The following is a 12351-nucleotide window of genomic DNA, read 5'->3' on the forward strand; positions in this document are numbered from 1 at the left end:
TGTGGTGGAAAAGGCAGTCCTCTACAGGTACAATGGTCCCAGACTATTTATGTTTATGAGTACAAATTGAAAAAAGAGGGCAGAACTATGAAGCAAAGTACATACAAGTTTTGTACCCTGGAACAAGAGCAACCCTTCAGCCTTGACACACTAGGCAAAGAGGCCAAAACAGGTGTGCTTGCTCTCTCCTTTTTCTACCTCTCTTGACTTTTTAGTGCCTTCAGCTCATCTGCCACTTGGTAAGGCAGGCTGTCCTCAGGGAGGTTGTAATGCAGAGCCCAAGTGGCCGCAGTATTTAGGTGATTGTAACGGGCCAGCAGATCGACTAGCTGTTCCTGCAGCCACCGATTGTTCCCAACGGTGTCCTAAAAAGCAAAGATAAATCACAGGGTTAGTGCAAGGCTCATTTCCTTGAGCAGGGAAGTTGTTTGGAATCTTTTTCATTACTCAGAAATGTCTCAAAGAAAAAGCTGGCTACCCCTGCTCCAAATCATAATGTATTTTCTATGCCTATTGCTATAACAACAAAGAGGCACCCCACTTGCAGCTGTGGGATGCTTCTGTTAACATTCCCTTGATCCTTTTCAAACCTTTGCCCAGTTGGCAAGAGCTCTACAATGGCACTGTGCTTTTGGGGTTCTGATAATGATTCTGGAAATCCTCCTGTACTTCGGCATAGGCTGCATCAGATAAACACAGTGTATTCCTACTTCCTCCCTCGAGATGGTGTGGCTCAACAGATCAGTGCTACCAGGGCCTCCAAAGGATGCAATCAAAAATAGTAGTTTACTTTCCCAAACACACTGCAGCACCTCCTGAGTGCTTTGGTCATTTTTGTGCTTGAGAAACTAGTTCACAGAAACTCAAGCCATTAAACAGACTGGTCCTTCAGCCATACTCTCTGGATTCAAGTGATCACACCATCTTGGTGCATCTTTCTTTTCATTGGCTCTTAAGCAGCCCTGCCTCCAGCAATTTTTTTCTTGATGTGTTTCAACCTAATTGATTAATCAAAGCAAATAATCTATTACAATTCTTCAAGCTGCAGGTCAGTAACTTTTACAATCTACTACTGCCATCATGCTGCCTGTTTGTTTAAACTTAGTTGCATAGTCGTCCTTTTCATTTTTGGAATGAGTAGTGGTTTGCATTATGTCTGCACAAATGCTATGGTGATAAAGACAGCTTACATATCAACTTTTAACTATGGTTGAAAAAGTGATTTACACCTAACCATGGTCAGCCCTAACACTATACCATGGTTACCTCTAAAAAGGAAAGCGAAAATTCACACATGATCAAAGAAGGGGGAGGCGCACGCAAGCCCCCATGGGAGACTCCTGATCTCCTCAATGTAGTTAAGAGATCTGGCAACATTTTTATTTAGGTAAAAGATTTATAAACTGCTTTTCCAGCAAAAATTATGATATGGCAACACAGTATCTTATAAAGTTGTACTGATTTTAAACAACAGAATACAATACCAAGTCCAGATTAAAATTCAGAGATTAAAAATAGCCAAATTCATACTCTAATTTAAGAACTACCTCTTTGGTTCAATAAGAGCCTGGAAAGAAAGGTTTTATCATTCCTTCCCAAAAGGCAAGAGGCTGTTTCTAAACTGTAATCAGTTTCCAAAGAATAGGCATAACCCCCAAGCCCTCTCCCCTGTAATTACTAGCCCTCTTTTATTTCATTGGCTGAAAAGGAAAACAAGAGGTCCTGCTGGTTTAACCTTAACGGGCACAGGGGCTACAAAGGTCCTTATAGATCACTATTGTTTATTGAAGCTATTTATACATCTGCCTTTCCCCCTGAAATTCAAAGTGGATTACACTAGATAAATCAATATAGTTAAGATAATGCAACATCCAGTACACAATGCAAGAGAATTTGGATTGTATCAATCAGAAAACAAGAAGAAATCTGAAACAGTACTGAAACAATTCTTAAACAGAGCACAAGTTGATAGTATAGCCAATCTCTATCACTATACTGAAGTAGCTTTCTGAATCAGTACAGCCCTATTATCTGAGTAAGAAGACCTACTGAATCAGTCAGAGTTATTTATGTAATAATATATTAATTACTATTAAAAATAACTAGAGTTGCCAACTCTGGGTTGAGAAATTCCTAGCTATTTGGGGTCTTAAGCCTGGGGAGGGGGGAGTTTGGGGAAGGGGAGGAACCTCAGCAGGGTATAATGCCATAGAGACCACAAACAAGCAGCCATTTTCTCCAGGAGAAATTATCCCTATCATATGAAGATCAGTTGTAATTCCAAGAGATCTCCAGGACCTTCCTGGCTGTTGGCAACCCTAATTTGAATCAGTATCAGCAAAGAAACATGCACATGCCATTGTAGGAGTGGGGTAGGGAGTTCTAGGGAGGGAGAAGGCCCTTGAAGGTTGGGGCAAAAGTCCCAAACTTTTTCTTATGTGGGGTTTTCTAGAAATCTGCAAGAGTGAAATTGAAGTGCTAAACATCTGCCTATCTCACCGTTCCAGCCTGTGTTTTGTTTTATGGGTTTAGTACCAGAGGGAGAATGCTGGTTGAACAACATTCCTCTCTTGAGCTACAGGCAACGTGTGGGAACATTGCCCCGTTCCCTCTAGATCTGCTGATGCAGCAGAGCTGAACTAACAACAAATCTTGTGCAATTTTTTGAACTCTTGGAGGAGAAAGCAAGCTAAACCCCACAGACTAAGCTGCAAAGGATCTGATGAGCCACCAAGGCCAACAACCAATGCCTTGGAATTTGCTTTCTTTTCTGTCCTGTGGACTTCAGGCCATTCCTATAAACAGGTCACTGGGCTATGTAATCCTGCAGGTCTCTGTCAGGGTCAAAATTAAACAATTAACAGGCAAGCAGAGGAGGATAGGTATCTTAAGGGCTATTAGTCATGATAACCAAGCAGACATTCCATTATAGCGGTAGCATACGTTGGGCAATCACATTCTGACCATGGAATCCTCTTTAAGACCATCTTTGTGAGCTTCCAAGAGAATGGTGAGCATGGCTAAACTGGGGGAGACATAGCCATGGATGCCACACTAATGCCCCTTGAAGGAAAGGCATGAAAAACAGTCCTAGAGATGAACCAGATACAGGTTGTTTCTATTGCTTCTGGAGGTGATGCAACCTGGTTGAGTGTCCTGGAGGTACAGGTCCCTAATCTGAGCTGCAGAAAGGGTTTCCTGGGTTTTTTTGCAGGCTTATCTCACTGTGGCTTAAATTGTTTTGCTAGGGGTGTGCATATAGTGTTTTGCAATCAATCTGGCTTTAACACCATCCCTTTCCTTCACCCCTTGTTTTTCTTTTTTTCCCCCCTTTCCCCTGGGCCATCAAATGATTGATTTCCCCCTCTGACGGGAGAGTCTCACCTTTGCATCGCTAAAAACATCTCAGGAATGAGGCCTGACAGCCACAGCAACAGCATTCCACTTGGCCAAGTTCCGTTTATACATGTAGGAGTGGGAAGCAAAGCGGTGAGGAAGCCTTGGTTTGCAAGCAAGGTATCGAGGCAGAGCTGAATTACCAAACTGGGAAGTCCCAAAACATTGGGAAATGCAATGCTTGATCAGAACAAAGCTTATGGAACACTGAGCCAGTTATTCTCTCTTAAGCCTACTCGGTGCGCACAAGATTATTGTTGTTGTGAGAATAGAGGACAGGAAAACAAAGTAGTAAACTGTTTTGGCCCCCAATGAGGAGAAAATGGTGGGATAAATATATAAATAAATACACAAATAAACAAACATGCGCTCAACTCCACTGTGGGAATAAATTGGCCTTTAAGCTACTTTGTAAATTCATAGCAGTGAAATCTGAACTGGGGACTTTCGAGTTTATTGTGAAGACTCACTGCATCTACTCTTACACACCTGCTGTGATGCTTGTATGTTGCTTCCCTTATTCCCTCGCTTAAACACATGAAACTACCTTATACTGCATCAGTCCTATGGCCCACTTGGTCTAGGATTGATTAGCAGCAGCTCTTCCAATTATTGAGCAGAGAAAGGGCTTTCCCAGGATTTGTCACCTAAGACCATTTTAACTGAAGATGCTGGGGGCTGAACCTAGGACCTTCTGTGCATGCAAAGTGGGTGCCCTACCACTGAACCAAAATCTCTTGTCCTAACGTCTAGTGAGATTCCCTGAATGAGCTTTGCAGATGTGGGAAATTATACAAGATCAGCACAGACTTGTTGATACCTATGTTGAGACCAAAAAACCAAGCCCCCAGACATATCATTCCACCCATAATCCCAAGGAATGCAAATCAAAGATTCTTGACGCTCACAAAAACCTGTAATTAAAGCCTTCCTTGCATGAGGCTTGGTGCTCACAAAACTGCCAAAAGCCCTTTTTGAAATCTGGAGACCACTGTTTGCCTTCCTCACCCTTGTGAATTTCCTTTTGCTGTCTGCAGGCAACCGGCAGTCCAGCCAGCTCTTTTACACACATTCAGTCCATTTGGGTACCCCTACATCTCCATCCTCAGATGGCAGTCATATGATCTGAGAAGCAAAATACTTTCCTTTCTTGGTGACAGTAAAAAATAATAATAATAATTCTTAGAGAACAATAGCCCTTTTCCTAAATATTTTCCATACATTAGCAGAGCATTTCTTACAACGATCCTGCAAGGTCTGTTGATCATTTCATATTGTCTGTGTGAGAGACTAGGACTAGTTTCTGTCATGGAGAATAAAATCAAAGAATTATGGAATGGACCACTTCAGGATGCAAGGGGTGAGACAGATGTCTCTCATTTTAAAATGCTCTCCTCTACCCCTGAAATAAAACATTTAGCACACCACCAAGAAACATTTAGCATAGTCCCCCTTTCTCTTGCTACCTTACAATATACTTTGGAAGCATTGAGAAATATCTTGTTGTATATTTCTTCTTTCCCTCACCATTTTATTCTCACAACAACCCAGTGAGGTGGGTTAAACTGAGAGCCCCGCATCACCCTACGAGATTCATAGCCAGACTGGAGATTTGAAGCCACATCTTCCAAGTCCTGGCCTGTCACTCTCCCCATCACAGTACACTGGTTTCCCCTTTTGCCCTCCCCCTATCTGCAGTTCTCCAGGATTCTACAGCCTTGCTCTACAACACAACGTGTAAAGGAGTGCTTAGATTACAGCTCCTTGATCTTATTTCAAGGAGTCCACCTGGCAGGGAGCCAAAGCTATAATAAGTATGTTTGCAGGATCTTTAGCAAATGGAAGGATTGGCAGAAACATTTTTTCTCTCTCTTTAATCTCTCTTGGTGCATTAAATTTCCTGGTGCCCTCTTGTTGTGGAGACAGAATGCTTGAGAGGGCAGACTGAATGAACTCAGAAATTCACACCCTGCCAAACTGGCCTGGATTCCCTAAATCCATAATTACAACATTCCACAGAGAGACGCATTCTTTTGAGTGAGGATGAGTTTCTTGTTTCTTTCCACTTTACCCGATTTCCTTTCTCAAGAGGAATCCCTTTAGTCTCTGTGGGCACTTTTGAATAATCACCTTCTTGGTGCAAAGCTCTCCTTTCTCAGCAACCAAACAGGGAAATGATCTTACCTACAAATGCAACTGAGTCAGAAGCAATGGAACAAAAATGTACAGAATCTTATGCACAGAAAAACAGAAATGTATAGCTAGGATATTTATTTAGATGATTACATCCTAACTTTTCTTCTTTTTAAGGTGCAAAACAGCTGATAATATCATTCTAACCTCCTCCATTTTATCCTCACAACAAACACTTTGTAAGAGAGATTAGCCTCAGAGACGGCAACTGGCCCAGCAGGAGATTTGAATCTGTGTTTCCCTGGTCTTAGTCCAATACTGAGCCCTTACACCAGGCTGGTTCTAATATTCAGATGCTCCTATTCTCCACAAATGCAGAACAAAAACAGACTGTAGAATTCGGTCCAGAATTCACCATTCAGAAACTTGGTGTTTATTTTTGAACAGCAGTTTTCTACTACTATTACTACTAGTAGTACTATTAGTGCCACTATTTTTATTAATAATAAATAAATTACACTATTTTTAACCCATGTTCCATAGAGCTTGGGTTTCTTCCTCAAGGCCATCTAGTGAGTCGCATGGCTGCATGGGATCTTCACCTGGTCCATCATCTAGTCCAGTCTTTCTCAATTCTTGTACCATTGAGAAACCTCTGAAACATTCTTCGGGCTTTGAGAAAACCCAGAAGTGTTGTGATCATGCAGAAAATGGTTGGGATGCTTAGCTATGTAAATGCTCACCTGGGACTGTTCCTCCAGGCCCATCACTGGTCATTGGGGGGGTGGGAGAGGAACAGGTTGACATGACCATATATGGTCATATCACCCAATAAATGTTTAACAAATTTAAGAAATATACAAAATTAATTAACTCCCACCCATTCAGGGAACCCTTCCATCAAAAATCCCTAGGGTTTCATGAAACCCTGGCTGAGAAAGTCTGATCTAGTCACTCCACTGGCTCATATATACTGCTTTAGAATGTTCAAAAGAATTTCGAAATATTAAGTTATCGCAGTTCTTCCAACAGCACCACATAATTTAAATCACTATCATTATCTCCAGTGTAATGGGGACAGAGGGATGGCAGCTTGCCTTGGTCACCTAGTGAGTTTCAGCAGGCAGGACTCGAACTGGAGGTTTCCTCATGATTTCTAGGCCAGTCAATACTTGTATGTGCAATCCCAGCTGAAACTGGAGAGGTGAATATGATTCCCAGCGGTCAGAATTGGGAACGGAGATATCAGTGTTTTACATACCTTCTAGCCCACATGATGAGCAAAACCCCAGTGTACATGTTACAAAGCAATAAAAGGCCAACTAGGGCAGGGCCTTCTCTGTAGTGACACTTCCTTTATTCCACTGCCACTGGCCCAGAGCCCAGCTGCAAAATTTCCTGTTTGCTGTTCAAATGAAGGGGTTTCTGAATGTATACTGTTGCTATTGTTATTGTCTGAATTTGCCTGTTGAAGAGTTTAAGGGTTTTTTTAAATTGATTTTGACATTTTACTGGTTTCATTTTAATCCCTGTTCAATGTATTGAGAGCCTTATGGTTATGAACCAGTAGACAACCCCCCCCCCACAAATGAACAAACAAAACACTACAGGTAAATTGTGCAAAACGGAGGGCATTGAGCAAATATGCTCAGTTTATATACTACATGCTGGTTGGAAAGTTCACTTTGGCTTGGTGCAGCCTTTTAACGTCTTTGTTAGCGCTGAATGAAACAAGAATGCACCATGGAAGCAAAGCCAGAGATAACCACCCTGAGCTGCAAAGAAATGGGCGGTATAGAAATATAAACAAACAAACAAACAAATAAATAATTCATGCCCTCACCTGAACGTGGTCATTCCAGTTTTCCTGAGTCATGGTTTTCTGGAAGAGAAATCGCAAACAACACTGATGTCTTCTCAGCATCAAAACCACAACAGTCTTTGTACGACCCACATGCCCCCACATACCTCAACAAACCTCTTGTAGAACAGGTATTTCAGAGTTCCCAGGTGACGCTGGTTGGTGGCGTTGGGACAAAGGGCTGGGATGTGCAGGAGAAGGGATAAAAATATGAATCAGAAGGAGACAGGCAAACAAGCAAGCAAGGAAGGAGGTTACCAGGAATTTTTTCCCTGATTATTTATCTTATTCTCTCTCATTGGTATCCTGACCTGCTTCATTCCAAGGTGCCTGTCAGCCAAATTTATCTTCACAATAACCCTATGAGGTAGATCATGTTCAGAAGGAGTGGACTTATGAAGCTGCTTTACAGGTGCCCATCAGTTTAGCTCCACATTGGTGAATTAACTGCCAGTGACCCAGGAAGAAGTCTTTCCCAACACCAGCTGTTAGCCCTCCTTATAAACTGCTGCCCAGTTTATAGCCTGGATGGCCCAGGCTAGCCTGATCTCATCAGATCTCAGAAGCTAAGCCCTGGGTAGTATTTGGAAGAGAGACCACCAAGAAAATCCAGGGTTGCTTCCCAGAGGCAGGCAATGACAAGCCACCTCTGAACATCTCTAGAAAACCCTACAGGGTTGTCATAAGTCAGCTGCAACTTGACAGCTCTTTCCACCACCACCAAACTGCTGCTTTGGTCTCTCTCATTCAATGTCAACTCTCCAAGATTTGGGTACTTCCCAAGCTTTGCTTTTTTAGATCCTTCAACTATGTCAGGGATTTGAACTTTCAGCACACAAAACATGAGCTCTGTCTACAGGCACTCCTCTTTTGAGCCCATGTCTATCTGATTCCAGTCCACACACTTTGCCCACTGTACCACAAGACACATTTACAGGGTTAAAAAAAACACACCCCTATGATTTGTAATCTTTATGAAAATAGACTCAATATGTCAGACATTCAGCCACATGACTGTTACATAGTTGATAATCATCAGTGAAATCATTAACAAGAAAGCGAATCCTGAAGTTTACCACTTCAGCCTGCAGGTAAAGGAGGGAAAGCAGATCTTGATGCTTTGTCATGTCAGTTAATCTTTATGTATGCAGAAAAATAAATCAGGGATATATAGTCTGCCTTTTAAACATGCTGAGTGGGAGACAGGCTATTCCAGCTAGTACCTTCTCACTGCCACCAAAATAGTAGAATCCAAGAAAAGCTTACAAGGTTCCATTGAAAGTATTAAATGGCCTTGACAAATTACAAATTCTTTAACTGCAGAAGCTTCCAGTGGTTTAATTAATACCTGTTTCCAAAGCTCTCTCAATATTTCCAAAGGAAATAATCAAGTTGAATGGAAACACAAACCAAAGCCCTCTAAAATAATTTCTAATAGGTATTAACCTCCCGTATTTATACAACATTAAATAACTTGATTCTCCCGTTCTCCCCCAAGAGCTCATGGTGTTTCCACCATTCTCCATTTTATCCTCACTACAACCCTGTTAAGTATGGTCACTGCAGTGGGCTTCATGCCTAAATGGGGATTAAGTTCCAGCTCTATCACTACACCATACTGAGCCCCAATCTGGCAACTCCTTGTCCCCATGAAGGTAGTAATGTGCTCAAGGATACAGCAGCAATTAAGAGAAGATCTGTGGAAACATCAAAGGGAGCTGGTGCTGGATATGAGGAAGTCCCCACTGTTTCTACTAAAGTAGAAAAGAGATGCAGGAGAGTCACACATATTCTCTGGTGCATGAATCTGACTACCAAAGGCATGCAAAATGACACTGATGAATTCCTAAGAGTGTGATTCACTGAGATGTTCACTCAGGCCAGCCTCACTGAAACGATCAAAGGCTGCCAATGGCTCAGCCCCTAACCATTTCATTGGGGCTGGCACAGGGAACAACCTGATGGATCATGAGCTTAATCCCTCAAAGATCCCCCAGGGGCATTTTGTGTCAAATAACCTTGAGAAACAGTAAAAGAAAATCTCATGGGGGAATGATTCCATCCATCTTGTGGCATGTTTGCCTTGTCAGACATCATTCTAAACCACAAACAATAGGTGAAAACCCAGCTTCCCACACAAACCTACAAGACAGAATGCTCTGACTGCAGAAGTTCTAGGGCAGCTCACTCCTACCCTCTAGTGTTGACATGACTGAGTGGAGCCAATTAGTGCCAACAATTTAATATCCTTGTAGGTTCATGGCTTTCCCCCATCACTTCTGGTGCCAAACTGCTTTGGTTTATCCTGATTTCCACATGCATTTTGTGCCTTTAGTTTTTGCTCCCCACCCCCAAGTCTTTTGAGACCATTTTTACACCATTCTTTTATTGGAACCATGTTCAAACTAATTCCACTACTTGTGGGTTGACTTCCAAGGAAACCAGGAGTAAGTTGAGCATGAGGAAAAGCCTTATGTCTTGTTATCTACCCTAGGATTTTGGAATTAAGCAAACAGAAAAGCCAGTCACTTAAATTTAAGGCAACTGTTAATCAGGGCTATGCATAAGCCATGATTTCACAGACCACAGTGCAAATATGTGATACTGGATGCAGAATTCTGTACTCTGAAGAATTTCAGTGCTTTAATACAAAAGCCACATAACAAAAAGTGTTGCCAATGAAAAAGAGGATGGGATGGATGAGTGCATGATTCAATGCTCCAGTATGCACATGCATACATAAACAATCCCTGCACACAGAAATTAGCATGCCAGGGAAACAGCTCAACTAAAAGCCTTATTCCTGGGAAGCTAACTTTCCATATTAATGTATTTCTGTTTTATCTGTTTTGCTGTTGTCTATTTATATTTTCTCTTGCTCTGACCTTCAGCCATATATACTTTGTAATATTCTGGAATGCCAATAAAGGCTAATGATAATGATGAGCTTTCCATATGTAGGGAAACTTTTATACTGGGGAATTTTCAAATCATGAAACTCCGCACAAGCAGACTGTTGACATGATCTGGATAAACCTAGTGCTACAACCTTGCTAATGCTAACTAGACCTGGGACTCACCAAGATCTGGATGGGAGACTACCTGAGAATCTAAGGTACACCACCTTTAACTTCCTGGAGAAAATGCAGAATGTATGCGAACAGCACAGAAACAGTTTTTAACTGCATAATCTTAGAGACCCAAGTTTGAATCTTCACTCTGCCATGGAAGCTTGCTAGGTGATATTGAACCGGTCACACGCATTCATCCTAAATAATCTTTCAAGTTGTTGTGAGAATAAAATGGAAGAGAGGAGAACAATATAGGCTCCTTTTGATCCCCATTGGTGAGAAAAGTGGGGTATCTTATTTATTTGTTTCATTTGTGCCCTTCCTTTCTCACCCTAGGGCCCCAAAACTTTATGTCATTCTTCTCTCCTTCATTTTATGCTCACAACAGTCTCAGAGGAGGCCCTGGGAGATCAAGATTTAAATCCTGTGATGAAAGCTTCAAATTCAAATTTTATTTGATGTAGCACTGCGGCCAGATAAAACATATGTCAATAAATACAGCAAGCATTACTTTTTTAAAGAACAGATGAGAGGGTTTAAAATAGTTAAAATCCATCATGCCAGATGCATTTTAAAATTGCATAATAAAATTCCTCCAAAGCACCGTTAATGAAGCTTTTCATTGTCTTTCCCTTGTGAGCACAAAATTTGACAACCTGTCTAATAATATGGGCTTTTGTGATGGAAGCTCACTGGATAACCTTAGGGCTAGTGCCTTTCTTTCAGTATAACCTATCCCCTAGGGTAGTGATTCTCAGACTGGGGGTCAGGACCCCTTTGGGGGTCAAATGACCCTTTCACATGGGTTGCGGCAGGGTAAGCAGTTTGGCCGGAGGGAGGGAGGCATCCACACAACAGCTTTGCGGGGTAGATCAAGATAGAGCATTCGTATGTCTGGAGCAGTGAAAAAGAGAGAGATCGGCATTGTGGGACAAGAGGCAGAACTGAACTGAGAAACCCCAGGAAAAAAAACAGTTTATATACAATCCTGAACAATGGATCTTCACGCCATTGATCAGTTTCAGTTTAATTTCTGTGAAAGAACACTTGCATAATTTTATGGTTGGGGGTCACCAAAACAGGAGGAACTGTATTAAAGGGTCGCGGCATTAGTAAGGTTGAGAACCACTGCCCTAGTGAGAATAAAATAGAAGACGGAAAGAGAATGTCGTAAGCCAATTTGATTTCCCATTGGGGAAAAATGCAGGGCATAAATAGCTAAACAAATAGTACATATGTGTTGTGACATGCAATCCTATTGGCTTACCTGGATCGAGATTATACTTGTCCAGGAATCTGAAGATCAATTTGCTCAGCATCTTACGATGGACTTTCTCTGGTCTTATATTGGCCAAACCTCGATACTGCCTGAGAGAGAACTCATTAAAGACATTTTGACAATTTCTTTTCTTTTTCAGTGTTTATCAATGCATTTTTCTAATTTGGGCTGCGTTTAATGCTTTCAGGAATTTAGGCTAGATATGAAGAGGTCATTGGGTGTGAGTTTAATGACTATTTGGTTATATTCATTTTATTATTTTATTTCCTTATCTTTATTTTGGAGTAATTTTTATTTCATTTTATCTTGTTTTTTTCCAGTTGTTAGCTGCTCTAAGCACTTTTTATAAAACAGAAAAGGAGGATATACGTTGAGAGTGGCCAGCCAGATGCTTCAAGGGGGTTCCTCATAAGGAAAGGATTGTTATTATTATTTATTTATTTCATTTTTATACCACCCTGCCCCAAAGGCTCAGGGCAGCTTACAGGTAAAAATCATTAAAAACATTGTCATTTATAAAATTGTTAAGAACATTAAAATTATAAATACTAAACTATGGGAGGCAATAGACAGAGACAGACTACTACTAATAACAACAACAATAACCAGAA

General features: G+C 41.3%; 1 protein-coding gene across 23 annotated transcripts in view; it reads right to left on the minus strand.

The window, feature by feature from the left end:
* The window catches only part of EXD3 (exonuclease 3'-5' domain containing 3), a 179421-nt gene that overhangs the window by 117811 nt on the left and 49259 nt on the right, over positions 1-12351 (minus strand). For all 23 annotated transcript variants that reach the window (XR_013225940.1, XR_013225939.1, XR_013225942.1 and 20 more), the window contains 4 exons: positions 11729-11829; positions 7498-7571; positions 7373-7411; positions 199-365 (listed from right to left, as the gene is read on the minus strand). Coding sequence is in view for 20 of the 23 variants with exons in the window: in XM_077306278.1 (XP_077162393.1) it covers positions 199-365; positions 7373-7411; positions 7498-7571; positions 11729-11829 (381 nt within the window). In the remaining 3 variants the exon portion in view is untranslated. The remainder of the gene's footprint in view (positions 1-198; positions 366-7372; positions 7412-7497; positions 7572-11728; positions 11830-12351) is intronic.

Source organism: Paroedura picta, chromosome 12, assembly GCF_049243985.1.
Source record: "Paroedura picta isolate Pp20150507F chromosome 12, Ppicta_v3.0, whole genome shotgun sequence".
Lineage (NCBI taxonomy): Eukaryota > Metazoa > Chordata > Lepidosauria > Squamata > Gekkonidae > Paroedura > Paroedura picta.